We start from the raw sequence: 26,624 nt of genomic DNA on the forward strand, positions 1-26,624 counted from the left end.
CAAAAAAAATAACTAAACATTAGACCGTTGTAGATGATGACGACTTATCGGATGATTTCACAGTGATGGTAAGTGAATACAACGCTTAATTGTATACGGGTAATTCTCCGCCAACTCACACAGCAGTTGCCCCGACCCCTCTTCGATTTGCGTGAAACTTTGTCCTAAGGGGTAACTTTTGTCACTGATCACGAATCCGAGGTCCGTTTTTTGATATCTCGTGACGGAGGGGCGGTACGACCCCTTCCATTTTTGAACATGTAAAAAAAGAGGTGTTTTTCAATCATATGCAGCCTGAAACGGTGATGAGATAGAAATTTGGTGTCAAAGGGACTTTTGTGTAAAATTAGACGCCCGATTTGATGGCGTACTCAGAATTCCAAAAAACGTATTTTCATCGAAAAAACACTAAAAAGTTTTAAAATTCTCCCATTTTCCGTTACTCGACTGTAAAAATTTTTGGAACATGTCATTTTATGGGAAATTTAATGTACTTTTCGAATCTACATTGTCCCAGAAGGGTCATTTTTTCATTAAGAACAACATTTTTCATTTTAAAATTTCGTGTTTTTTCTAACTTTGCAGGGTTATTTTTTAGAGTGAAACAATGTTCTACAAAGTTGTAGAGCAGACAATTACAAAAAAATTTATATATAGACATAAGGGGTTTGCTTATAAACATCACGAGTTATCGCGATTTTACGAAAAAAAGTTTTGAAAAAGTTGGTCGTCATCGATCATGGCCGTTCATGGTCACTCGCGACAGACACGGACGACGAAACAAAGAGAAACGCAAAAAGTAACTTTTTCAAAACTTTTTTTCGTACAATCGCGATAACTCGTGATGTTTATAAGCAAACCCCTTACACGGAAAAAAAAGTGTGCGAGAAATCGTGAATTTCGATTCATGAATTCGTGAATAATTTTGTGCATGATTTCGTGATACCTTTCATGATTTCATGAATTTTATTCATGAAATCGTGCATAAAAATGCACGAATTTATGAATTTAATTCATGGCAAAAATATTTTTACGAATATTCATGAATTTTCCTTCATGAAATCATGCATATCACTATTCATGATTTCATGACTGATTTTCATGAAGTCATGACTAAACTTCATGAATTCATGAAAAATATTCATGATTTTACGATTATTTATGCATGCGTAAATTTTACGTCGTAAAATTTTATTCGCGAATTTATGAATCGTGTTTTTCATGATTTCATGAAAGTTTACATGTTTTCATGAATAAAATGCATGAATTCGTGCATAACATTCATGGGTTTATGAATTTTTATCCATGTTTATGACGAGTGATCTTGATCAATCAAGAACAGTTTCGTTCGAACTGTCAAGTTTGTTTTTCGCTTGCCAGTTCAGCCGCGTGTTTATTTGCCACGAAGTCAATCGCGTTGTGACTTGTCGCGTCCTGTTGTGTTTGCCGGTAAAAGTGACCGTGATTTGCGGACCCGGGATTTGGAGGTGCTGTCCACCGGAACCGGGAAAAGATCTGCGGCCGTTCCGTTGGAAATGGCAACGGAGCCAAGGGCTAGCAGGAAGAGGACCGAGCTGCAGGAGGAGGACCGAGTGGCAGTAGGAGAACCGAGCGCGGGAGGAGGACCGAGCGGCAGGAGGAGGACCGAGCGGCTAGAGTAGGACCGAGTGGCAGGAGGAGGAACGAGCGCGGGAGGAGGACCAGGCGGCAGGAGGAGTAACAAGGTAAGAGACAGAACAGTTCCCAGTTTGTTTCGATTGTCGAATCAAGGGGAACATGGTCCATAAGACAGTTCCCGTGTTTTATCTCCGCGTGTGACAGTTTCTTGGTCGTGGACTCGTAGGGATCTCGGTTTTTTTCTCAATTGCCGGAGCATTTTACGCGTGTGACAGACAGTGAGGTTTGTTTTGATTTTGGAAACGAAAAAATCCCGTTTTTTATCGGTTCTCGTGGATGCGCTGAGTGACATTTTGGTGCTTTGTTTTGAGCTAGAAATGGGGACATAGGTAAATAATTTTAAGCATTTCAATTTTCAAGTATTTTAAATATTTCAAGTGTTAAGAGTTTGTTGAGTGTTAAAATAATTTTAAGCTTTAATTTTTTCAAGGTATTTTAATATTGTAAGTATTAAAAATATTTTTAGTATTTGAAATATTTTTTTTTAGGTATATTCATTTGTTCAGGTATTTAAATATTAAATGTTTTTAAAGTTTTCAAGGATTTCAAGTATTTGAAATAATTGAAGTGTTTAAAGTTTGTTAAGCTTTTAAATAATTTTAAGCAATTAATTTTTTATAGGTATTTTAATATTTCAATAACTTGAAATATTTTAAGTATTTTTAAGTTTTAAACATATTTAAAGTATTTAAAGAATTTTAATAATTTTAAGTATTTTCAGTGTTTTAAGTATTTTAAGTATTTTAAGTATTTTAAGTATTTTAGGTATTTTAAGTATTTTAAGTATTTCAAGTATTTCAAGTATTTTAAGTATTTTAAGTTTTTTAAGTATTTTAAGTATTTTAAGAATTTTAAGTATTTTAAGTATTTAAAGTATTTAAATTATTTAAAGTATTTAAAGTATTTAAATTATTTAAATTATTTAAAGTATTTAATGTATTTAAAGTATTTAAAGTATTAAAAGTATTAAAAGTATTAAAAGTATTTAAAGTATTTAAAGTATTTAAAGTATTTAAAGTATTTAAAGTATTTAAAGTATTTAAAGTATTTAAAGTATTTAAAGTATTTAAAGTATTTAAAGTATTTAAAGTATTTAAAGTATTTAAAGTATTTAAAGTATTTAAAGTATTTAAAGTATTTAAAGTTTTTAAAGTATTTAAAGTTTTTAAAGTATTTAAAGTATTTAAAGTATTTAAAGTATTTAAAGTATTTAAAGTATTTAAAGTATTTAAAGTATTTAAAGTATTTAAAGTATTTAAAGTATTTAAAGTATTTAAAGTATTTAAAGTATTTAAAGTATTTAAAGTATTTAAAGTATTTATTTAAAGTATTTAAAGTATTTAAAGTATTTAAAGTTTAAAGTATTTAAAGTATTTAAAGTATTTAAAGTATTTTAAGTATTTTAAGTATTTTAAGTATTTTAAGTATTTTAAGTATTTTAAGTATTTTAAGTATTTGAAGTATTTGAAGTATTTGAAGTATTTGAAGTATTTGAAGTATTTTAAGTATTTTAAGTATTTTAAGTATTTTAAGTATTTTAAGTATTTTAAGTATTTTAAGTATTTTAAGTATTTTAAGTATTTTAAGTATTTTAAGTATTTTAAGTATTTTAAGTATTTTAAGTATTTTAAGTATTTTAAGTATTTTAAGTATTTTAAGTATTTTAAGTATTTTAAGTATTTTAAGTATTTTAAGTATTTTAAGTATTTTAAGTATTTTAAGTATTTTAAGTATTTTAAGTATTTTAAGTATTTTAAGTATTTTAAGTATTTTAAGTATTTTAAGTATTTTAAGTATTTAAGTATTTTAAGTATTTAAGTATTTGAAGTATTTGAAGTATTTGAAGTATTTAAAGTATTTGAAGTATTTTTTTGTATTTTAAGTATTTTAAGTATTTTAAGTATTTTAAGTATTTTAAGTATTTTAAGTATTTTAAGTATTTTAAGTATTTTAAGTATTTTAAGTATTTAAAGTATTTAAAGTATTTGAAGTATTTAATGTATTTAAAGTATTTTAAGTATTTTAAGTATTTTAAGTATTTTAAGTATTTTAAGTATTTTAAGTATTTTAAGTATTTGAAGTATTTGAAGTATTTGAAGTATTTGAAGTATTTGAAGTATTTTAAGTATTTTAAGTATTTTAAGTATTTTAAGTATTTTAAGTATTTTAAGTATTTTAAGTATTTTAAGTATTTTAAGTATTTTAAGTATTTTAAGTATTTTAAGTATTTTAAGTATTTTAAGTATTTTAAGTATTTTAAGTATTTTAAGTATTATTTTAAGTATTTTAAGTATTTTAAGTTTTCAAAGTATTTTAATTATTTCAAGTATCTAAAGTATTTAAAGTATTTGAAGTATTTAAAGTATTTAAAGTATTTAAAGTATTTAAAGTATTTAAAGTATTTAAAGTATTTAAAGTATTTAAAGTATTTAAAGTATTTAAAGTATTTAAAGTATTTAAAGTATTTAAAGTATTTAAATTATGTAAAGTATTTAAAGTATTTAAAGAATTTAAAGTTTTCAAAGTATTTAAAGAATTTAAAGTATTTTAAAATTTTTAATTATTTCAAGTATTTTAAGTATTTTAAAGTATTTTAAGTATTTTATATATTTCAAGTGTTTAAAGTATTTTAAGTATTTCAAGTATTTTAAGTTTTTAAGAATATTAGGTTTTTTTAAGTATTTTCAGTATTTTAAGTTTTTTATTTATTTCAAGTATTTTATTTATTGCAAGTATTTCAAGTATTTTAAGTATTTTAAGTATTTTAAGTATTTTAAGTATTTAAAGTATTTAAAGTATTTAAAGTATTTAAAGTATTTAAAGTATTTAAAGTATTTAAAGTATTTAAAGTATTTAAAGTATTTAAAGTATTTAAAGTATTTAAAGTATTTAAAGTATTTAAAGTATTTAAAGTATTTAAAGTATTAAAGTATTTAAAGTATTTAAAGTATTTAAAGTATTTAAAGTATTTAAAGTATTTAAAGTATTTAAAGTATTTAAAGTATTTAAAGTATTTAAAGTATTTAAAGTATTTAAAGTATTTAAAGTATTTAAAGTATTTAAAGTATTTTAAGTATTTTAAGTATTTTAAGTATTTGAAGTATTTGAAGTATTTGAAGTATTTAAAGTATTTGAAGTATTTGAAGTATTTTAAGTATTTTAAGTATTTTAAGTATTTTAAGTATTTTAAGTATTTGAAGTATTTGAAGTATTTGAAGTATTTTAAGTATTTTAAGTATTTTAAGTATTTTAAGTATTTTAAGTATTTTAAGTATTTTAAGTATTTAAAGTGTTTAAAGTATTTAAAGTATTTTAAGTATTTCAAGTATTTCAAGTATTTTAAGTATTTTAAGTATTTTAAGTATTTTAAGTATTTTAAGTATTTTAAGTATTTCAAGTATTTTAGGTGTTTGAAGTATTTTAAGTATTTTAATTATTTTAAGTATTTGAAGTATTTGAAGCATTTTAAGTATTTTAAGTATTTTAGGTGTTTGAAGTATTTTAAGTTTTTTTTAATTATTTTAAGTATTTGAAGTATTTTAAGTATTCAAAGTTTTTTAATTACTTTAAGTAAAGAGTTTAATACTCTATAATAAAGTATACAAAAAAAGTATTTTAGGTATTTCAAGTATTTTAAGTTTTATGAGCATTTTATTTATTTTATGTATTTTGCGTATTTCAAATATTTTGAGTTTGTGAAGTATTTAATTTATTTTGCGTATTTTAATTAGTTTGAGTTTTTGAAGTTTTTTAAGATTTTTAATTTGTTGAGTATTTTAAGAATTTCGGTGTTTTTTTTTTAATTTTCAATTCAACTCTCTATGACTCTATTTGCGTCAAATTAAAGTGTTTGATCATCTGCATTTACAAAAATAAATCCTTCTATTGTAATTAATCACTTTATTGTAATTGAAGTTATTAATGAGACAAAAAAAATATGGCTTTGTTATACGAATTATCGATTATTCTATTATTAGTACATCAGACAATCGAGTCTGGACTGTACAAGAAATCCCTTAGGTCTTTTTGTATTTAATATAAGTTTTCGTTGTATTTTTGTATACTAACGAAAAACGAAACGAAACTATTGGCACTACGCCCCGGGGCATGGCCTTCCTCTAACGTGGGATTTCTGCTCCAGCGCCTCTGACGAGACAGGAGAAACCGGGACCGACGTTTTACTTCACCATCCGATAGAAGCTCAGTGGATAAGGCGGGAATCGAACCCGCGTCTCATAGCATCATCGGGATCGGCAGCCGAAGCCGCTACCCCTGCGCCACGAGACCCATATAGTCTAGTAACGATCGGTACCCAATTAACGTTTCCGAAATGCTCATGTCAAGTTTTTGAATGTTGGTTTTACTAAATTTATGATTGTATTTTTAATTTATTTAAAGCATTTTTGAACATCACATACCTGGGACCTTTGTAAATTCAGAATTCTTCCACAGTGACCGGTAATCGGTTCCAAGGTGGCCAGATGGAGCCAGAGTACATTGGCATCACATACAATGGCTACAGTTTTAAATTTCATGAATTTTGATATGTCACATGACAGGGTTCCTTGCACATTCCGAAATGTCCCCAGTGACCACCGGTAACCGGTGACCGGTTCCAAAGTGGCCAGGTGGGGCCAGATTACATTGGCATCACATTAAATGGCCAAAGATTTGAATTTCATGAATTTTGATATGTCACATGACAGGGTTCCTTGCACATTCCGAAATGTCCCCAGTGACCACCGGTAATCGGTGACCGGTTCCAAAGTGGCCAGGTGGGGCCAGATTACATTGGCATCACATTAAATGGCCACAGTTTTAAATTTCATGAATTTTGATATGTCACAAGACAGGGTTCCTTGCACATTCCGAAATGTCCCCAGTGACCACCGGTAATCGGTGACCGGTTCCAAAGTGGCCAGGTGGGGCCAGATTACATTGGCATCACATAAAATGGCCACAGTTTTAAATTTCATGAATTTTGATATGTCACAAGACAGGGTTCCTTGCACATTCCGAAATGTCCCCAGTGACCACCGGTAATCGGTGACCGGTTCCAAAGTGGCCAGGTGGGGCCAGATTACATTGGCATCACATAAAATAGCCACAGTTTTAAATTTCATGAATTTTGATATGTCACAAGACAGGGTTCCTTGCACATTCCGAAATGTCCCCAGTGACCACCGGTAACCGGTGACCGGTTCCAAAGTGGCCAGGTGGGGCCAGATTTCATTGGCATCACATAAAATGGCCAAAGATTTGAATTTCATGAATTTTGATATGTCACAAGACAGGGTTCCTTGCACATTCCGAAATGTCCCCAGTGACCACCGGTAATCGGTGACCGGTTCCAAAGTGGCCAGGTGGGGCCAGATTACATTGGCATCACATAAAATAGCCACAGTTTTAAATTTCATGAATTTTGATATGTCACAAGACAGGGTTCCTTGCACATTCCGAAATGTCCCCAGTGACCACCGGTAACCGGTGACCGGTTCCAAAGTGGCCAGGTGGGGCCAGAGTACATTGGCATCACATAAAATGTCCTCCGTTTTTTTTATTAAAACAGGCTCCCTTGTCAATTCCGATATGTGCCCCCAGTGGCACGATATGGTAAATGTACAGAAAAAGTAATCCGGAAATTGTGAAAATCGTACCATGAAATCGTGAATATTACGATTTTTACTTTACGATTTTTTGAACTATGCATATTGGTCACGAATAAACCAGGATCCGTGAATAAATATGCATGATTAGACATGCCCGAATGCACTCGTAAACGTGAATTAAATTCATGATTTCATAAAAAAAATCACGAATTCATGAAATTTATGCATGATTTCATGAAGTTTATACATGATATCACGAATTTTATTTACGCCTGCCAAAATAATCATAAAAATATTCCAGAACTCATGAATTTTGTGCACGAATTCATGCATAAAAATTCATGATTTCATGAATTTTATGCATGAAATCATGAATTTTAATTCACGAGGTATATTTTTTTGATCGTAATCATGAATTTTTATTCATAAAATCGTGAATATTTTTCACGACTTCATGCATCCATTTCATGAAATCATGAATATTATTCACGTTTACGAGTGAAATCGGTCATGGAAAGTCATGCATATTTATTCACGATTCCTGGATAATTCGTGCCCATTATGCATAGTTCAAAAATTCGTAAAGCAAAAATCACGATATTCACGATTTCATGGTACGATTTGCATGATTTCCGGAACACTTTTTTTTCCGTGTATGTCTATATATCAAAATTTTTGTAATTGTCTGCTCTACAACTTTGTAGAACATTGTTTCACTCTAAAAAATAACCCTGCAAAGTTAGAAAAAACACGAAATTTTAAAATGAAAAAATGACCCTTCTGGGACAATGTAGATTTGAAAAGTACATTAAATTTCCCATAAAATGACATGTTCCAAAATTTTTTACAGTCGAGTAACGGAAAATGGGAGAATTTTTAAAACTTTTTTAGTGTTTTTTTCGATGAAAAATACGTTTTTTCGGAATTCTGAGTACGCCATCAAATCGGGCGTCTAATTTTACACAAAAGTCCCTTTGACACCAAATTTCAATCTCATTACCGTTTTAGGCTGCAAATTATTGAAAAACACCTCTTTTTTCGCATGTTCAAAAATGGAAGGGGTCGTACCGCCCCTCCGTCACGAAATATCAAAAAACAGACCTCGGATTCGTGATCAGGGACAAAAGTTACCCCTTAGGACACAGTTTCACGCAAATCGAAGAGGGGTCGGGGCAACTTTTCCCGATTTCGTGTGAGTTGGTAGAGAATTACCCATACAACATAATAAAAATATAAGCTTAAAAATTGGTGAAAATTTTACTCGGTTTCTACTTTTAAGGAATTTACGAGAAATTAAACATCTTTTTTGAACATATTTAACAAAATTTGTAAAATGCTTTTTTTTATATTTTAAACATTAATCGAACTTAACATGTTTTATAATAACAATTAAAAAATACAAATAAGTACAAGTACAACAAATTAATTTGTGAGGCATTATTATAAAATTTACTGCAAATTCAATAAAAATATTGCTAACAACAGCTAATTACTGACTACATGTACGAATATTTTTCTGTATTCAAGTAAGACATTAGTTAAAAATATAGCCAGAAATTCGGGCCAGCCTGTATCGTTAAATAATTAAAGAAAATATATATAGACACTAACATAAATTATGTTTAATTAAGAAATGTGATGTTATAAACCACTAATAATTTGCTGCATGCAAAAATATTTCAGTCGATACAACGAAGAAAAATGTTAAAAAATAGTTGAAAAATATGGTCCAGCCTGTTTTTTTACAGAATATTTAACAATATTTCAGCTGAAAACAAAAAAAAGTTAATTTTCTGAAAAAAATATTATAGCAGTCGACTGCTAGAATTTTTTTTCGGTCATTTAACCAACAAAAATGGCAAATCTTACTATTTTTTTAGTTACTTTTACCTACTGGTGGTCAGAAATTTCGGGATAACAAAATCAACAATTGATTGTTGAAAAAAAGCTGTGTAGAAAATTAACCCATATTTTTAGTTAAATTAACCAAGAATTTCTTAGATTTGCCCTGGCCGGTCTCTCCGTGTACATTCAGCCAGCACCAATCCTAGCCCAAGGCCAAAACCAATGCTGGGGACAACAGCGGTCTTGTCAATGTATCTACTTTCATCATCCGCTCGATCCTCTAACAAACAATGTCACTAATCCACTTAATTCGATTCCGCAGATGCAGCAGGATTTGTTGCCTTAGCCGCAGCTCCCGAACCAGCACTATCCTCCACCGCCCAGCAGCCCCCAGCTCCAACAACCACATCCCCATTGTCCTCGACGAATCGATACCAACAACCTCGGAGAAATCGACCGCCTGCCACATATCCCGCATCGCATCGAGCCGGAGTAACACCGTCGGCCAGTCCGGACCGCAGTAAAACAAACAATCCCAGCAGGGCATGAATCCGGTACTGTCGATTCTCTGGATTACCTTAGGAAGACAACCTATGGAATGTTAACATTAACCTTAACATGTTAACATTAAATTGATTAATAAACTGTCACTGAATCCGCTTTGCAAATGCCGGCCCGATACTCTTCACGGGTGTTCCCCTCAGGAACAGGGAAAGATTTACTTTTAGCATTAGCATTAGCATTTGGAGGACGCCCCACCACCGGAAGGCTCCACAACGCTTATCCCACTGTTTGGTCTGGTTGTGTTAGACCCTCATCCGGAACAATAATCCAACACGGGAGATACCATGTCTTCATCTTTTGATAAGTGTGTAATACAGCCCAGGGCATAAGGGGTCCACGCCGGGTCCAAGCTATCCTCGGGGAAATGAAGGAATGTTAGTAAACACCTATCTAAAGTGCGCAGGGACCCCTACGTCACCTTAGTGGTATAGATGTTTGTAGGGTGGTTTTGGACTCAATGTTAGTAGGAGAGGTAGAACCCTAGGATATACCCCGAAAGGTATTGCGGGCGAATCAAGTAGAGTTAGTTTTTTTTATTATTAAACTTATACTTGTGACTGTATAGTGTAAAAGATGCATGATTTATTTTTTTATATTTTAAGCCACGGCAGATATAACGCGACGAAGCGTTATAAAAGCGTTGTAAAAGCAATGCTGATTAATAAAACACAGTTTTAACATGTCTGCTGTTAAACTCAAGCTACCGACTGTAAGAGTAATTTATATTTTATATTTCCCTTTAAATTATGATGTGTTTAAGCGGAATTCGAGGTTATAAATGATTTAACGCATAGTTGAAATATTTGCAAAAAATACAAATTTGCTATGCAAATATTCTGAATTCGTCTAAATAATATCAGGATTACTCGAAATGATCATTTTCTAGTTAAAAGAAGGTTTGCAATTGAATATTCCAGCCGATTCTCACCCACGTGGTAGCTACCTGACGTATGGCGTCGCGGTGTTCTTCAAGCTTTCATAGCATGCTAAGGAAAATGTGATGCTTTTTGAGGGAAAACCGTTGGTTCCGGAGACATCGGATTGTTTGCCGATGTGCCAGGTCTAGGGACAACGAATCCATATGCTCTCTTCGGGAAAAGTGTTCTCCAGACCATTCCCCATAGGCCTGACCATACCAGAAGTTGGCGCGTGAATTTCCCAGACCTGTAGGAGCGTTTGAACAAAAAGTTCCAATTTCCCATAGTAATTCCCATGCAAACTTGAACCCTGATGCGCGTAGCCAGTTTACAACCAAATGAGCTGATATTTGGCATGAAAGTCCCTATGGGCATGCCCTACAAGGGGAACCATACTAAAACTTGATCCGAGAACTTTTTGAAAAACGTACCCACCCTAATGAACATCTTCATGGAATACAACTCAACAATTGGAATTTCACCTAAGCAAACCCTCACCGACCTGGAAACCTACAGGAAATATGTAACAAGTAGAAGACTTCAATACCTGCAGCATTCGCGCGAAGCCGCCAACAAATTTTACCTGCCGACTACATCGTCGAATTTTTACAAGCATTGACGCCTTCTAACACGGAAGAAGAAATGACACCCTCGCAAGAGGCAGTAAGTACTATTAATAATTTAAGTATGTCTCCAAAAATTTCTTCAACGGAACAACAGAATGCGAATGAAATTCTAATTTATTGTCAGAATTTCAATCGCATGAAAAGCCCAGGCAAAATGAAGGAAATTTCTTTAAACATTCTCTCACATTCTTTCGACATTATTCTTGGAACTGAAACTAACTGGGACGAAAGCGTCCACCCTGAAGAAATTTTTGGAAACAATTATTTTGTATTCCTAGACAATAGAAATTTAAATCTCAGTCAGAAAAAGTCAGGAGGCGGCGTCCTCTTAGCCATAAATGCCAGACTTAATCCAAAAGAAATTGTAACTGAAAAACATTTTCAATTTGAACAAGTCTGGGCCAAAGCCACTATTTCAGGCATCAGTAGGAATTGAAGGACTTAGACTCATCAAAAGGACCAGGACCCGACGGAATAGCACCTGCATTCCTAAAGAACCTTGCAGAAGAATTGACATTTCCACTGCATCATCTTTTCAACATGTCAATAAATACTGGAAAATTCTCACAAACATGGAAAAAGTCTTTTTTGGTGCCTATTTTCAAGTCAGGCCCAAAATCAGACATACGTTATTATCGCGGAATTGCCCTTTTGTCTTGCATTCCAAAACTTTTTGAATTTATTATAAATGAAAAAATCTTTCAGCAAGTAAAAAACCGCATCACATGTAAACAGAACGGCTTTTTTAAAGGCCGCTCTACTAGCACCAACCTTTTAGAATTTGTAAATTTTACACTGAATGCAATGCATAATCGCAATTTCGTAGAAGCAATTTTACACATACTTTAGTAAGGCATTTGACAGAATCGACATACCATTATTAATCTTCAAACTGCAGAAAATTGGAATTCAACCGAATCTTTTGGAATGGCTTAAGTCATATTTGACTAAGCGCGAACAAATTGTTCGCTTCCAAAATGTACTATCGGAATCAATTCACGTCACCTCTGGGGTTCCGCAAGGATCCCATCTAGGACCTCTTCTTTTCATCTTGTATGTAAACGACATTTCCATCATTCTTAAAAAAATTAACGTACTTGTATATGCAGACGACATGAAATTGTACATGGAAATAGGAAATGCCAATGACAGTCACCGTGGTGTAGGGGTAAGCGTGGTTGCCTCTCACCCAGTCGGCCTGGGTTCGATCCCAGACGGTCCCGGTGGCATTTTTCGAGACGAGATTTGTCTGATCACGCCTTCCGTCGGACGGGAAGTAAATGTTGGCCCCGGACTAACCTAAAAAGGTTAGGTCGTTAGCTCAGTCCAGGTGTAGGAGTCGTCTCCCTGGGTCCTGTCTCGGTGAAGTCGCTGGTAGGCCGTTGGACTAACAATCCAAAGGTCGTCAGTTCGAATCCCGGGGTGGATGGAAGCTACGGTGTAAAAAGAGGTTTGCAATTGCCTCAACAATCAAGCCTTCGAACACCTAGTTTCGAGTAGGAATCTCGCAATCGAGAAACGCCAAGGCAATGCTGTAGAGCGAATAATTTGATTTTTTTTTACAATGACAGTCATGTATTCCAAAACGAAATTAATCTTTTCTACACATGGTGTAGTAAAAGCCTACTCCAATTGAATGTAAAGAAATGTAATTCCATTGCCTTCAGCAGAAAACATGAAACACCAAACATAACAGTATTATTAGGAAACCAACCAGTAGAAAAATGCAAAGTAGTACGTGATCTAGGTGTCATCCTAGACTCACAACTAACTTTGTAGAACACTATAACACAATAATAAACAAGGCAAAAAGTACATTAGGCTTTATAAAGCGCTTTGCATTCAACTTCCAGGACCCGTATACTATTAAATTACTCTATATAACGTATGTCAGGCCACTCTTGGAATACTGTAGTATCGTCTGGAATCCATACTATGCCGTACACCAAGCACGAATTGAATCTGTCCAAAAACAATTCTTACTGTACGCACTACGTAAACTAAACTGGACTGCATTTCCTCTCCCATCGCATGAAGCACGCTGCATGCTCATAAACATACAATCATTACATGAACGTCGTAAATATGCCATGCTCTCTTTCATCAACGACATTATTTCTCAACGCATACAGTCAGCAGCATTATTTTCAGTAATACGCAATAGTATTCATGAACCAAGCCGTACTCTTAGACATTCACCAGTTTTTAGAATAACTGCATAGGGGAGAGTGGGGAGACTTGATCCCCTTTTTTTGTATCGCACATAACTCTGTCAATTTCTCACAAAACTATAAACTTTTTGCATGAATTGAAAGCGCAAACATTCATCTATGTTTGGCTAATAAGGATATTTCATCAGATGAACTCTTCGAATCATGCCAAGCGTTTTAAAAACATATTTTAAACCGGCATTTTCAAAATGTTAGGGGTAACTTGATCCCCCTTTCAACATTTTGAAGAAATCTTAAGCAAAAAGTTTCTTATTCATCCAAACTTTTAATTTTCTATAAGTTACAGCAATTTCACATAAAACCTGTACGTTTGTGTTCAAAATATAACAAGTTTAGTATGTAAAATATTTAAAAACTAAAAATACTATTTTTTAGACCAAATCTAAGCATGTTTACAAAAGCTGGAAATTTTTGTTTACAAAACTTTTGAAAAAAGGATCAAACTGCAGTAAGTTATGTACAACTATACTAAAGGAAACTATGTATGAAAACCCAGCCCAATTAATTAATCTTGAGGCTGATTCCAGTAACTGTAAAAATGCAGGGATCAAGTCTCCTAAACGCACTTTTTTAAACAATTGATTGTAAAAATAGTATGACGATAAATTTAACATCAAATGCGTGAGGGTTTTGGAGTTGATAAGTTTATCAAACAATTCATACATAAAAATATTTTTTTAATAATATTTTAGTGTTTTCTATGCATATCAAAAAAGAAAAAAGATCTCTTGGAAGTTTTTGCAGCGCGTTTTAGAAAAATCTGTATAACTCAATCTAAACATTTTTTATTTTTTTTTCTTTGTTTTCTACAATGAGTTTTAGTTAATTTCACACAACTTTCTAGAACAAAGCTAATTGTTTTACCCACATGCTGACGAGATACAGGCTTGGGATCAAGTGTCCCCGGGGATCAAGTCTCCCCACTCTCCCCTACACGACAAATTATTTAAAAAATTCACCATTAAATCAAATGATGCACTTTTATAATGAAAGTTCACAGTACATACATTTCGACATGTCTAAACCGGAACTACGAAAAAATCTGTACAATAGAAATAATATCTAGTATGTAAGAAAATTGTAAGTAGTCTACATAAGCTTGACGAATAAACAATAAATAAATTCAATACGAATTCCCGAGCAGGGGTAAATATCACGGGAATACCAAATTTTAGTATTACTTGAGCAAATAACAGCGACCAAAATGTGCCCTTGGTTGCCCAGTAATAGATGGTAAAATACCATGAAATCATACCAAAGTTGTATGTGGAAGGGCACAACCAGGCCTGCAAAAAGTTTCCAACCCAGCGTACACATGAAGCAAACCAAAATGTCAGTTCACTGCTAGCATATGACTGTGAGCCTACTGTGTCTGTTCAACCACTGCCGCCTGACTCGTGCCGGTCGGCTGCTGGAGAATGAGAGACGTGAAAAAATGAGCTACACTCACTCAATTCGTGTCATATGACTGACTCGTAAAATCTTCTTTAAACACTATTTCGACTATTTTCAAACAGTTGAATGGTTGTACCCGCATAAACGAGAACCTTAAAAAAACTTTTTGTTAAATGGTTTACTCACCATTTCAGAGATCGTAACCACTATTTGAAAAATGGTAGGAAAACCTTTAAAATACCATATCGGAAATGGTACCCTACCATTTTTCATAAAGTTCGACCATCTGAGATGAGGGTGGTTAGCAACGGTAACCTTAAAATCTCCGAACAACGTTTCGTCAGATTACCATTTGTGTAATGGTAGAAATAAAGTTAATTTTCGCGTGGAAGCGACCTTTTTCCTCCGGTTTTTACTGTTTCAGAAATGGTTTTAAATGGTATTTTAAGGTTTTTCTTACAATTTTTAACCTTGCTGCTACTCTTTTACGAATGGTTCGTACAAATGGTTTTTTAGGGGTTTTCTTGCTATTTTTACCGAGCGCTACTATTTTAGAAATAGTTTTCATATGGTTATTTAAGGTTAATTCTATAATTTTCTCCCAGTTCCACTATTTGAGAAATAGTTTTCAAATGGTTTTTAATAGTTTTTCTAGCATTTTTTACCTACCAAATTTGGACAGAATTGTTCACTTTTTGACGGATGGTTCACAACAATAATATTAAAACTTTTTCGGCTTTTATTCTAGTTGATTGCCGATTCTGTTCGGTTGATCATACTTCCAAAGTTGGACGACCTGAAAAAATAAGAAAAAAAAATCACAAAGTATCGAGTAGAATGTAACATTCAAATGTGTGTACTTATCTGATGATTCAAATGATTTCCTTGATTAATGCCAATCGTGCGTTCGCTTCGCTTTGTTTTGTCGGTCGGCTGCCGCCGAATCCTCCAGCACCATCTGTTCCGTTGTTTCAAGTTCTCCACGGCGCTGAAATGAACAAAAAAGAAAAATATAAACAAAGTATCTGGTAAATCAAATGATTTGTTTGAAAATTATACCTGCGCACAAAACGTAGACAACAACCAGCCGCACAAACATTTCACTTCAGACTGTTTTTGCCTGCGCCAGCCTGCAACGAGTGCAGGTAACGAGCATAGCGAGAGAAGAGAAACGAGAGAGCGCGAAATGCAGAGTAATAATACTCTGCCTGGCGCGCTCTTTCGTTTCTCTTCTCTCGCTACGCTCGTTACCTGCTCTCGCAAATATTCCGTAAATCCAAAATTATCAACTGTTGAAAAATGATTCGCTCATACAATTGAAATAAAGTAACAATTATCACAAACATGAAATGCTTAAAATTGAATCGTCTACGAAACTCAAAGGAATTATAGCGCATCAAAAGGAACCGACATTTTCGAGCCTTTTTGTTCTTGAGCTCCTCCGTTTGTTTTCTCTTTTTGTTGGTTTAGATTCTGTTAATTAAAATTGGTAAACTTCGGATTGGCTTTCTTTGGCAGCTCAAATGTGGGCCAAGTAAGTCAAATGATGTCCACATAACTTGGTACTACAGGTGCAGCTGCACGACGAACACTTCACCGTATAGTGAATGCCTTTACCATATGGTTCACAAACTCTCCCCCAAAGTTGTAATTCTTCGCTTTTATCAGCCCCACCATCGATGAGTAGATCGTACACTTTTCCGGCAACTTAGTCAGACAAAATCTTGTTCCGGAAGTTGCCCAAATCCGACTCCAGCACAAACCCAACCCCTTATGAAGCTACAGACAAAAAAGTTTGATTCTTTCATTTGAAAACAAAACTTAGTCAAATTTGGTAAACGCTTTTGCAAATTCTGACTATTTTTCAAATGGGTATTTAATGTTTCTATATGGTAATCGTGAATCAATATGAACCATTTGAACATTAAAATTACCTTGTGATTTCAGGTAACCATTTGAGAAAACATCTGCAAACAGTTTTTTAAAGTCATCAAGAAAATTGTTTACCATTACAAACATTAAAATAACTCTATTACTTATGGTGACCATAACTCATAAGGTTGTTTTAAGGTCCTCACTAGAATTCATATAGTTTTCGTTTATCCGGGTAGACTGTGCAAAACACTTAAAACAACCATAACTTATATTCAAAATTACATTTCCACGCATAAATACGAACTTTTTGTGTAAAAACTTGTTTCTTTATGTGTGTGCGTGCAACGTCGAATGAGCGTTGGTCGACTACTGCCTCGCATTGCAGTTGCTCAATGAGCTAGGGCACTCACGACTGCGCCGGGTTTGTTTATGTCACGGTTTTGCGGTTCAGTGAATGGATCTCAAAAAATCGTGTCAGCGTCGCCGATTTTCGAGTCATGACCCCTGACATTTTCAGCACTGGGCACAACAATACCAAACCATGTTATTCCAAGGGTAAAATAATACCTCAAAATAGAACCATTTCAAGACCAAGTTGAGGTCTTCTGGATTTTTGAACATTGCTTGAATACCAAAACTTGGTTTTAATTTTAGGTATTCCCGCGCCATTGGAAAATCATATTTTGGTATTCCTGTGGTCTTCCACATACATGATTTTGGTATGATTTCATGGTATTTTACCATCTATTACTGGGCAACCAAGATCACATTTTGGTCGCTGATATTTGCACAAGTAATACCAAAATTTGGTATTTTCATACCATTTTTAGTGCAGCAGTTGCAGTTAGTGAAAAAAGGAAATGATCCATATGCAACAGCCAAATCTACTCACCTGATGATTCCATGTTGTTCTTAGTGATATTCTTCACCACACCGAATGCATTTGTCATTGATGTACGGCCTGTGCATGAAGTTCTTTAAGATTCTGAAAAATAACAAGATTGAAAAATATTAAAATAAAACTGGATTGAAATTCACCAAAATTCAATAATCTTTCGATTGACTCGTTTTTCAAAGTATTTGGTTTTTTTTTCAAGTCATTTTAGCGCAAAATTTATTATCTTGTCCAAATTGGTAAAAAAAATCCCATGGTTTCAGAGAAAATTGATGAAACCTTTCAATACCAAAATAATACCAAAATGTGCCATTCTGACTTAGAAAATTTTCCACAATTTCAAGTCATTTCTGTAGGGGGTATATCAAAAATGTTTAAAATCAAGTTTGAAATTTCCGGTTTTCAATTAAAGCATTCGCTTTGAGACATAATTTTAGCGCAAAATTAATTATTTTGTCAAAATTGGTCAAAATTTCCCCATAGTTTCAGAGGAATTTGATAAAACACTGTAATACCAAAAGAATACCAATATGTGGTGTTCGACCATTGACAAATTCTGCAATTTTGCAATATCAAAACAATACCTTAAATTGGTATGATACCACATTTTGCTCTTGCATAATCCTCAAGACAAATTTTAAAGGGTCCAGGAATACCAAAATTTGGTATTGATACCAGAGAAAGGTATTATTACGCATTTCTCTTGTTATTTACCCATGCTCGGGTTCTGAAACGGAACCTAATCAGATTCCGTTTCAGAACTCGAAATGAACTGACTGGGTCTGATCGTTGTGCATCAGACACCTAAGTGTGTGCTCAACATGGAGCGAACTCACCGAGAATGTTACACCAATACATCGGCACTGTTGGTTCGACCGCCTTCACACTCTGAGGGAAAGATTTACTTTTAGACCAAAATCATGTATGTGGAAGACCACAGGAATACCAAAATCTGATTTTCCAAGGGCGCAGGAATACCTTAAAAATAAAACCATGGTAATACCAAGTTTTGGTATTCAAGCAATGTTCAAAAATCCAAAAGACCTCATCTTGGTATTGAAATGGTTTTATTTTTTCCCTTTTTTTACCCTTGGAATAACAAAGGTTGGTATTGCTGTGCCCTTCCACATACAAGACTTTGGTATGATTTCATGGTATTTTACCATCTATTACGGGGCAACCAAGGGCACATTTTGGTCCCTGTTATTTGCCCAAGTAATACCAAAATTTGGTAAACCCCCTGCTCGGGAGTAAAGACATCCAGAGAAAAACTTCACTCTCACTAGATACGCCATCATAACGATACAAAAAAACCTTTGATCATTGACGCCAAGTGAAAAACTCAACTCTCATTAAATAACCCCTAATGAAAACATTTTAAAAACTTTGATCGTTGACGTTCAGCAAACTCAACTCTCACTAAATACGCCTTAATAAAAATAAAAACATCGATCGTTGACGCAAAGAAAAAAAAACCTCCACTTTCACTAATAACGAAGTTGACTTTATAGCTGTCGGCCACCATTGCTAGTACCAACCACTAGTGTCTTCCTTTTTATCTACAAGGACTTCGCCGCCCTGGGCTGCTAAGTGTATGAAAGTATGGCACGGAGCGACGGCGCCGAATACCCATTTTTACACAAAGAATTTTAGAGCGCCCGCCGCGGGATTCGAACCGGCGACCTCTGGATTGTGAGTCTAGTGCGCGGTCCGATTGATCCACACGGGCGGGACAAATCACTAATACGCCCTTATAAAAAAAAAACTATGTTCGGTTATGATTTTTGAACTTGCTTCCTCATATTTTTTTGTTGGAAAAATATTGATCGTTGATGCCCAGATAACCGGGACCGTGGTGTAGGGGTAAGCGTGTTTGCCTCTCACCCAGTCGGCCTAGGTTCGATCCCAGACGGTCCCGGTGGCGTTTTTTGAGACGAGATTTGTCTGATCACGCCTTCCGTCGGACGGGAAGTAAATGTTGGCCCCGGACTAACCTAAAAAAAAAGGTTAGGTCGTTAGCTCAGATCAGGTGTAGAAGTCGTCTCCCTGGGTCCTGCCTCGGTGGAGTCGCTGGTAGGCAGTTGGACTAACAATCCAAAGGTCGTCAGTTCGAATCCCGGGGTGGATGGAAACTAAGGTGTAAAAAGAGGTTTGCAATTGCCTCAACAATCAAGCCTTCGGACACTTAGTTTCGAGTAGGAATCTCGCAATCGAGAACGCCAAGGCAATGCTGTAGAGGTACTATGTATGTCCTCACAAAAAAATATTTAAAATAAACTTTGATCGTCGACGACTAGAGAAAAACTAATTTCTCACTAAATACGCCTTTTTTAAAACCATTTTTAAAAATCAATGACGCCAAGAAATAAACTCAACTCTCACTAAATACGCCTCCCAAACATATTTTTTTTTTTATCGTTGACGCCAAGAATAAAACTAAACTATAACTAAATACTAAAAATAAAAAAATAAACTTTGATCGTTAACGCCCAGAGAAAAAACTCAATCCTCACTAGATACACCCTAACAAAAAAATACTTTCATTGTTGACGCCAAAAGAAAAACTTAACTTTCACTTAATACGCTCTTATAAAAATATTTTAAAAAAATCATTGACGCCAAGAGAAAAATTTAACTATCACTGAACACGCCCTTATAAAATATTTAAACAAAATGGTCCTTGATGGCCACAGATAAACTCAACTCTCGCTACACAGCAAATAAAGTAGTACAGTAATCCCTCATATTCGGAACAGTTTACAGATCGGCCAATGTTCAATAAATCATGTAAAATCGATAATTGCACATAATGATTTGCTTTTACCTTCATGTGAAAGCTTTTCTTGCGATCTTTCGATTGATGTATTTTTACGTTTTATATCGAGTTTTTAAAGAAAAACATTGACCCTTGAAATTTACAAATTCGGAACACTTTTTTCTAACAATGTAAACAAATTTTGTGTTATCTCCAGGAGTACATTTTTTTTTTTCAAAATAACTTCACACTCTGGAACCAATTAAACTCATGCTTAGTTATGTTTTATGATTGGTCCGATAACTTTTTTGTGAAAATATCATTTAAATTTGGATTTGGAGGCAGTGTTTTGCTGCTCTGGATAAAATAGTCTTGAAAGGCGGGTTTTTGTTTAACACTTAAACTACCATCCTCAATATTATCCCGCGAACTACCAAGCTAGCGAAAAAAGGCGAAGTCCAACTTCAAACAGCTGTATCTCGGCTCCCTGTGGACGGAGGCAGCGAATGACAAACATGTTAACCCTTTCGAGCCTGATGGGTCATATATGACCCAAATATCAAAATTTCCAAAACTAGCCTATAATTTTCGTATGGTCTGAAGAATCATTTTCCCATCATCGACTAAAAATATTTTTTGAAAATTCAGGCCTGAAAGGGTTAAAGCTGCCTGAAATAAATCAACTACCACCACCACCACCCTGTGGACGGATTTTCAAAATTCCATTTTGGGACCGGTTCCAGGTTCTCCGGTGGAACCCGGAATATCCCAACTACGGAGTATTTTCAAGACATTGAAATATGGATATCAAAATTCACCATTTTGAAAATCAAGCTCATTGATGACGCTAAAAACCATTTTTGGTTCTCCGGTGGAATATATCCAATTACAGAGTATTTTCAAGAATTTTATTGGAGTGGCCATATGGGTATCAAAATTCAGCATTTTCAAAATCAAGCTCATTGATGACGCTAAAAACATTTTTGGACATATCTGGTCACATTGGGACCGGTTCCAGGTTTTCCGGTGGAACCCGGAATATCCCAACTACGGAGTATTTTCAAGACATTGCAATATGGATATCAAAATTCACCATTTTGAAAATCAAGCTCATTGATGACGCTAAAAAACATTTTTGGGCATATCTGGCCATTTTGGGACTGCTTCCAGGTTCTCCAGTGGAATCCGGAATATCCCAACTACGGAGTATTTTCAAGAAATTTATTAGAGTGGCAATATGGGTATCAAAATTCAGCATTTTCAAAATCAAGCTCATTGATGACGCTAAAAACCATTTTTGGGCATATCTGACCATTTTGGGACCAGTTCCAGGTTCTCCGGTGGAACCCAGAATATCCCCAATCATAGAGTATTTTCAAGAAATTTATTGGAGTGGCAATATGGGTATTGAAATTCAGCATTTTCAAAATCAAGCTCATTGTTGACGCTGAAAACATTTTTGGACATATCTGTTCACTTTGGGACCGGTTCCAAAAACACTAAAAAAGTTTTAAAAACTCTGCCATTTTCCGTTACTCGATGTAACGTTGGTAGAATTTAGGATGTAATTTGATTTGAAAATCTCCATAAAAATATGTTAAACTGCTTAAGAGTTAAGAAGCTTACCCAAAAATAAGTTCACTTCCCCAAACCAAACCTCACCCTCGCGAGCAATTTCGACCTCACCAATACATCGGCGTTGTTTCCGATCCGCCGGAGATTGGGAGAGCGGTGCACGAGAAAGTGAGGAGGAGGGAGAGAGAGCGGGACCAAGGAGAGAGCGAGTTCGGGTTGACGGACGAAAAACCTGAGCTGTTCGGGAAGTCGTGTTTGGACAAGAGCGAGAACAAGTCGCGTTTTTGGTTGTTCGTCGTCGCGAAGAAATTACGGTGCGCGAAAGTACACGCGGGTAGAAAGGAGCTGTTCTGTGGACGAGCGAAACGGTTCGGCGGGGTCCGCAAGCATCGACCGCGATCCCTGGTCAGCTCATCCCGGCCGCCGCGTCCGACAAGTATAATCGGTCCCTTCTGCTGAGCCGGCGTAACCCCTTTGAACCCGGGGCACCACGTGCGGCGGGAGGCCGCGAGGCGGCTCGAAGAAAATCAGCGACGCGCAGGAGCCGGCGAACACGCCGAAAGATTCGCCAGGTTCCGGTCGACAGGAGCTCGTCATTCGGCTCTACGCGCGTCGGGGAGGTAGACGAGGAGAGTATCTTGCCTGACCGCCACACGAGGAGCTCGACCCGGTAGAGAACGCGACCGACGTCAAGCTTGACATTGGGCGTCCGCAACCTGACACGTCGAGCAGATCGTCAGGAAGGTGTGTGCGAGATCTGGCCCAGTGCTGACAAACCCAGTGCGGAGGTGATGGCTGATTCGAACCCGATGTGTCGGGCCGCAGCGAGATTCGTCGGACAAGGTGCGGTGCAGTTTGGGACGACTCCCAGTTAACTAAATCCGAATTCTGAAACGGAATCTAATTAGAATCGGATACAAATTCCGTTTCAAACGCAACAACCGGTTCCGTGTTCGAACCGGTTGTTGCGTTTGAAACGGAATTTGTGTACGGCTCTATTTGATTTGACTGGGCTGGAGCTGAAGATCATGGGCTCGAAGAAAACGAAGAAGAACAGTGAGTAGAGTGACTGAAAGGAAAAGAAGAGTAGGAGATGAATAGGGCTAAGATATAGCAGGAAAGAGGAAAATAAACGGGAAACAAACATGAAACATGATCTCTGGGCTTTCCTTTCCTAAGGAGCAGCCGGTGATGCTCTACCAGATTCAACATCGACTGTAAAAAATGTTGGAACACGTCATTTTATGGGAAATTTTATGTAGTTTTTGAATCTACATGACCCAGAAGGGTAATTTTTTCATTTAGAACAAAATGTTTCATTTTAAAATTTCGTGTATTTTCTAACTTTGCAGGGATATTTTTTAAGTGTAATCATGTTTTACAAAGTTGTAGAGCAGACAATTACAAAAATTTTGATATATAGACATAAGGGTGGTGGTAATTAGTTTATTTCTGGCAGCTTTTGCAGTCGAGTAACGGAAAATGCCAAGTAACTCACCCCCTTATCATCTTTTATTCACCCCCTTATCATCTTTTATTATAAAATTGTAAAAGAACATGTAACATGGATTATACAATAAATAGAACTAAAACCCTCAGACCCGCCAGAACCTAAGTGCCACTATCGGATTCCGACAAGAATATTGATCCGGTCGCAGGAGATCCCGTTCCGGTTCAGCTACTACTAAAGCTGCTGATACTAACTCAATAAGAACGGGAGTATCAGAACGTCACTGTCCGTGGCCATCACTATCCACTATCAGGTCCAAATCTCCTCCACCGAATTTTCGCGACCATTTTCGTCCTGTATTCAACCAAGTTCGAATCCGTCATCGAGTGATCAATATCGCAATATTTGCTTGGTACTTTGCGCAGGCGTGGGTGGCGGATGTGGTGTAGTTGCCGCCGCCGTCGTCACTCTTGGCGTTTGAGCACTCGAGCAGGAAACCCATGTTGCAATCTGCACATGCAAGTCGCGCAAGACCGTGGAGTCTCCTCATTCCAGTTCTCCTTCCCTTGGGTGATGTTTAGCCCGGGACACTTGCCCGCACAACATTGGCAGTTGTAGTTGAAGGTGAGGTCTTAGCAATGGCGGTGAAAAGAGTAAGAAGAGTTAGTTGTAGGAAGTGTTTTTACCGGGATTTTGAAGAACTTACCGCCTTGAGGTCCTTGAGGGCAAATAGCCCCACGGATTAGCTTCCGCCGATCTTCCACATCAGCATCTCGCAGTTAGGCTCGCACGAGTGGTTGATGAACTGGGCCAAGTTGCCCTTGGACCCCGCGTCGATCGTCAGCTTCGAGTCCACCATCAGGAAGTTGTCATTTTCGTCCTTTTGCTCCTGCTTTTGCTTTATCCGCCGCGCCAACTGCTTGTTGTTGATCTCCTCTCGTACTCGATCACAAACTGACCCTGGTGGATGTACTATTGTGCGACCAGACCCCAGCGCTTGTTGGGTATCCGTTTGGCCGCCAGTGCCGGGTACTGCTTCCGTTTGAAGCACTGGTACTGGCAACTTTTGCCAGCTGGACATGTCTTCGGATTGCACTTCACGAGCATCGCCCGGTTGATGCAGTTCGAGTCTAGCCCGCACGGGTCCGTGTCCGACGATTTGCACTCACAGATTGAATCCTCCTGTTGAAATGAAATAGATATAACAATTGATACGGAAAACCATACCCTCGACAAACTCACCTCCTCGTCTCCGGCCGCGTTTCGCCCTCTCAGCGGAGCAACATGTTTGTTGGACTTGATCATCACGTACATCGACGATTCCAAGGCGTGATTTGTTTGTGCCTGCAGCCGTTCGCAAACTTGCCGTACCACGCGCGGTGCCTCGTTGTACCGTTCCATCATGTCCGACCGCTTCCGGTCCGTCACGCTGTCCGAGTCGCCCTCGTAATAGAGGCAGATTGAAACCGGAGGCGGTTGATACAGCCAAAGTCGTGCTTGTCGATGAAGTGCATGTAAATGTCCGTTTTTTCGTGTTTCCGCCGGAACACTACGTCCGGGACCGCTGGCGGGGAAATCTTGAGCGCGGGCCAGAACTTGATCATGGAATATTTGGCCCAGACGATCCCGTCGTACATGTGCATTCGGCCGGATTCGATCTCTCTGCAGATGAAGCGACCTTCCGGCGGGTTGAACTGGAGGCACTCGAGGTGGAAGGCCGTCAGACAGGTTTTGCAGCAAATGAGACTTCCGCCCTTGCAGCACAGGAAACACCAGTTGACGTTGATTAAGCACTGCTCGAGTAAGTGGTCAAATCGTGGTCGACGTGGACAGCAGCTGGGTTCCGACGGGGACCGCTTGGCATCCGGGTAGTCCGAAAAAAACGCGTGTAATCCTCGCAGGAAAAAACAGGTTGGGTTTTGTTTATATTTTTTTGGCTGACAGTGACAGCTGTTGTGCGATGCACGCTAAATAGATTTACAAAAATCGGCTTCTTTTTAATCAAAGTTGCAGACACGGTTCCAGCTCGGTGCTGGCTCCGAGCTCGAGGTTTCAGCTCCATGCTCGAGGTGCCAGACCCGACGGAACCGAAGTGTCACCCCCCTAGGGGTATATCAAAAATGTTTAAAATCAAGTTTGAAATTTCCGGTTTTCAATAAAGGCATTCGCTTTGAGACATCATTTTAGCGCAAAATTAATTACTTTGTAAAAATTGGTCAAAATTTCCCATAGTTTCAGAGGAATTTGATAAAATACTGTAATACCAAAAGAATACCAAAATGTGACCATTGACAAATTCTGCAATTTTGCAATATCAAAACAATACCTTAAATTGGTATGTTACCACATTTTGCTCTTGCATAATCCTTAAGACAAATTTTAAAGGGTCCAGAAATACCAAAATTTGGTATTGATACCAGAGAAAGGTATTATGACGCATTTCCTTCGTTACTTACCCATTCTCGGGAAATTCAGGTGTTCCACAATATTGGTAGGTGCAATATGCATTTTGTATGCTATTGACAAATTATCACAAAAGTGTTCCAAATTTGTGAGTGTTCCGAATATGTGGGATGACTGTACTAGTAGGGTGCCCAGAATATGGGACTTTTTTTCAAAACCTCGCTCCACAAGCTGAATATTGTTCCTTGACCGTTTTTAGGACTCTGGGCCAAATATGAGCAAAATCGGTTATCATTTACCCATTGATACTCGGAGGTAAAGTTTGTATGGAAAAAATCGAAAAAATGTATGGAAAACCAAAGTTTTTTACGGTTTGGTCTGCACGGTGCGCTACTTCCATCCAAATATTCCCAAAAGTGAGATTCTTATTGAAAATTTAATGCACTACAACTTTGTAGAACATACCAAAGCTGTTAATCTCAATCCTGAAAAGTTATTAGCGATTTAAAAAAGTCATTTTTGTATGAAAAAAATTTTTTTCACCAACTTTAGGCTCGAGTAACAATGGGTTAATCTCATCCAATGTCGCTCAAAATTTACACAGATGCTTAAAATAACCCAAAAACCCGTTTTTCGCTTGTGGAGCAGGGGGTCATTTTTTCTGGGCACCCTACTGTACTACACAGCAAAAATTCCGATGGTAAAATCGCATGCAAAAGCGTGCACATCACCTTCGTCAAAATAAACACTTAATATTACACACTACATGTACAACTTTTGCAAACGCAAAAAAAAAGTTGCAACCGA

The 26,624-nt window shown here is 36.3% G+C and overlaps 2 protein-coding genes across 7 annotated transcripts in view; both read right to left on the minus strand.

The window, feature by feature from the left end:
- The window catches only part of LOC6051347 (dynamin), a 515,697-nt gene that overhangs the window by 301,173 nt on the left and 187,900 nt on the right, over positions 1 to 26,624 (minus strand). The gene's annotated exons all lie outside the window — the stretch shown is intronic.
- Positions 23,428 to 25,569, minus strand: LOC6050331 (histone-lysine N-methyltransferase NSD2). The gene is made up of 2 exons (XM_038263315.1): positions 24,657 to 25,569; positions 23,428 to 24,596 (listed from the first exon to the last, which is right to left on the minus strand). Exons 1-2 carry the CDS (start codon positions 24,816 to 24,818, stop codon positions 24,387 to 24,389), a joined length of 372 nt encoding a protein of 123 aa, XP_038119243.1. The 5' UTR covers positions 24,819 to 25,569; the 3' UTR covers positions 23,428 to 24,386.

The sequence above is a fragment of the Culex quinquefasciatus genome, chromosome 3 (genome assembly GCF_015732765.1).
Source record: "Culex quinquefasciatus strain JHB chromosome 3, VPISU_Cqui_1.0_pri_paternal, whole genome shotgun sequence".
NCBI lineage: Eukaryota > Metazoa > Arthropoda > Insecta > Diptera > Culicidae > Culex > Culex quinquefasciatus.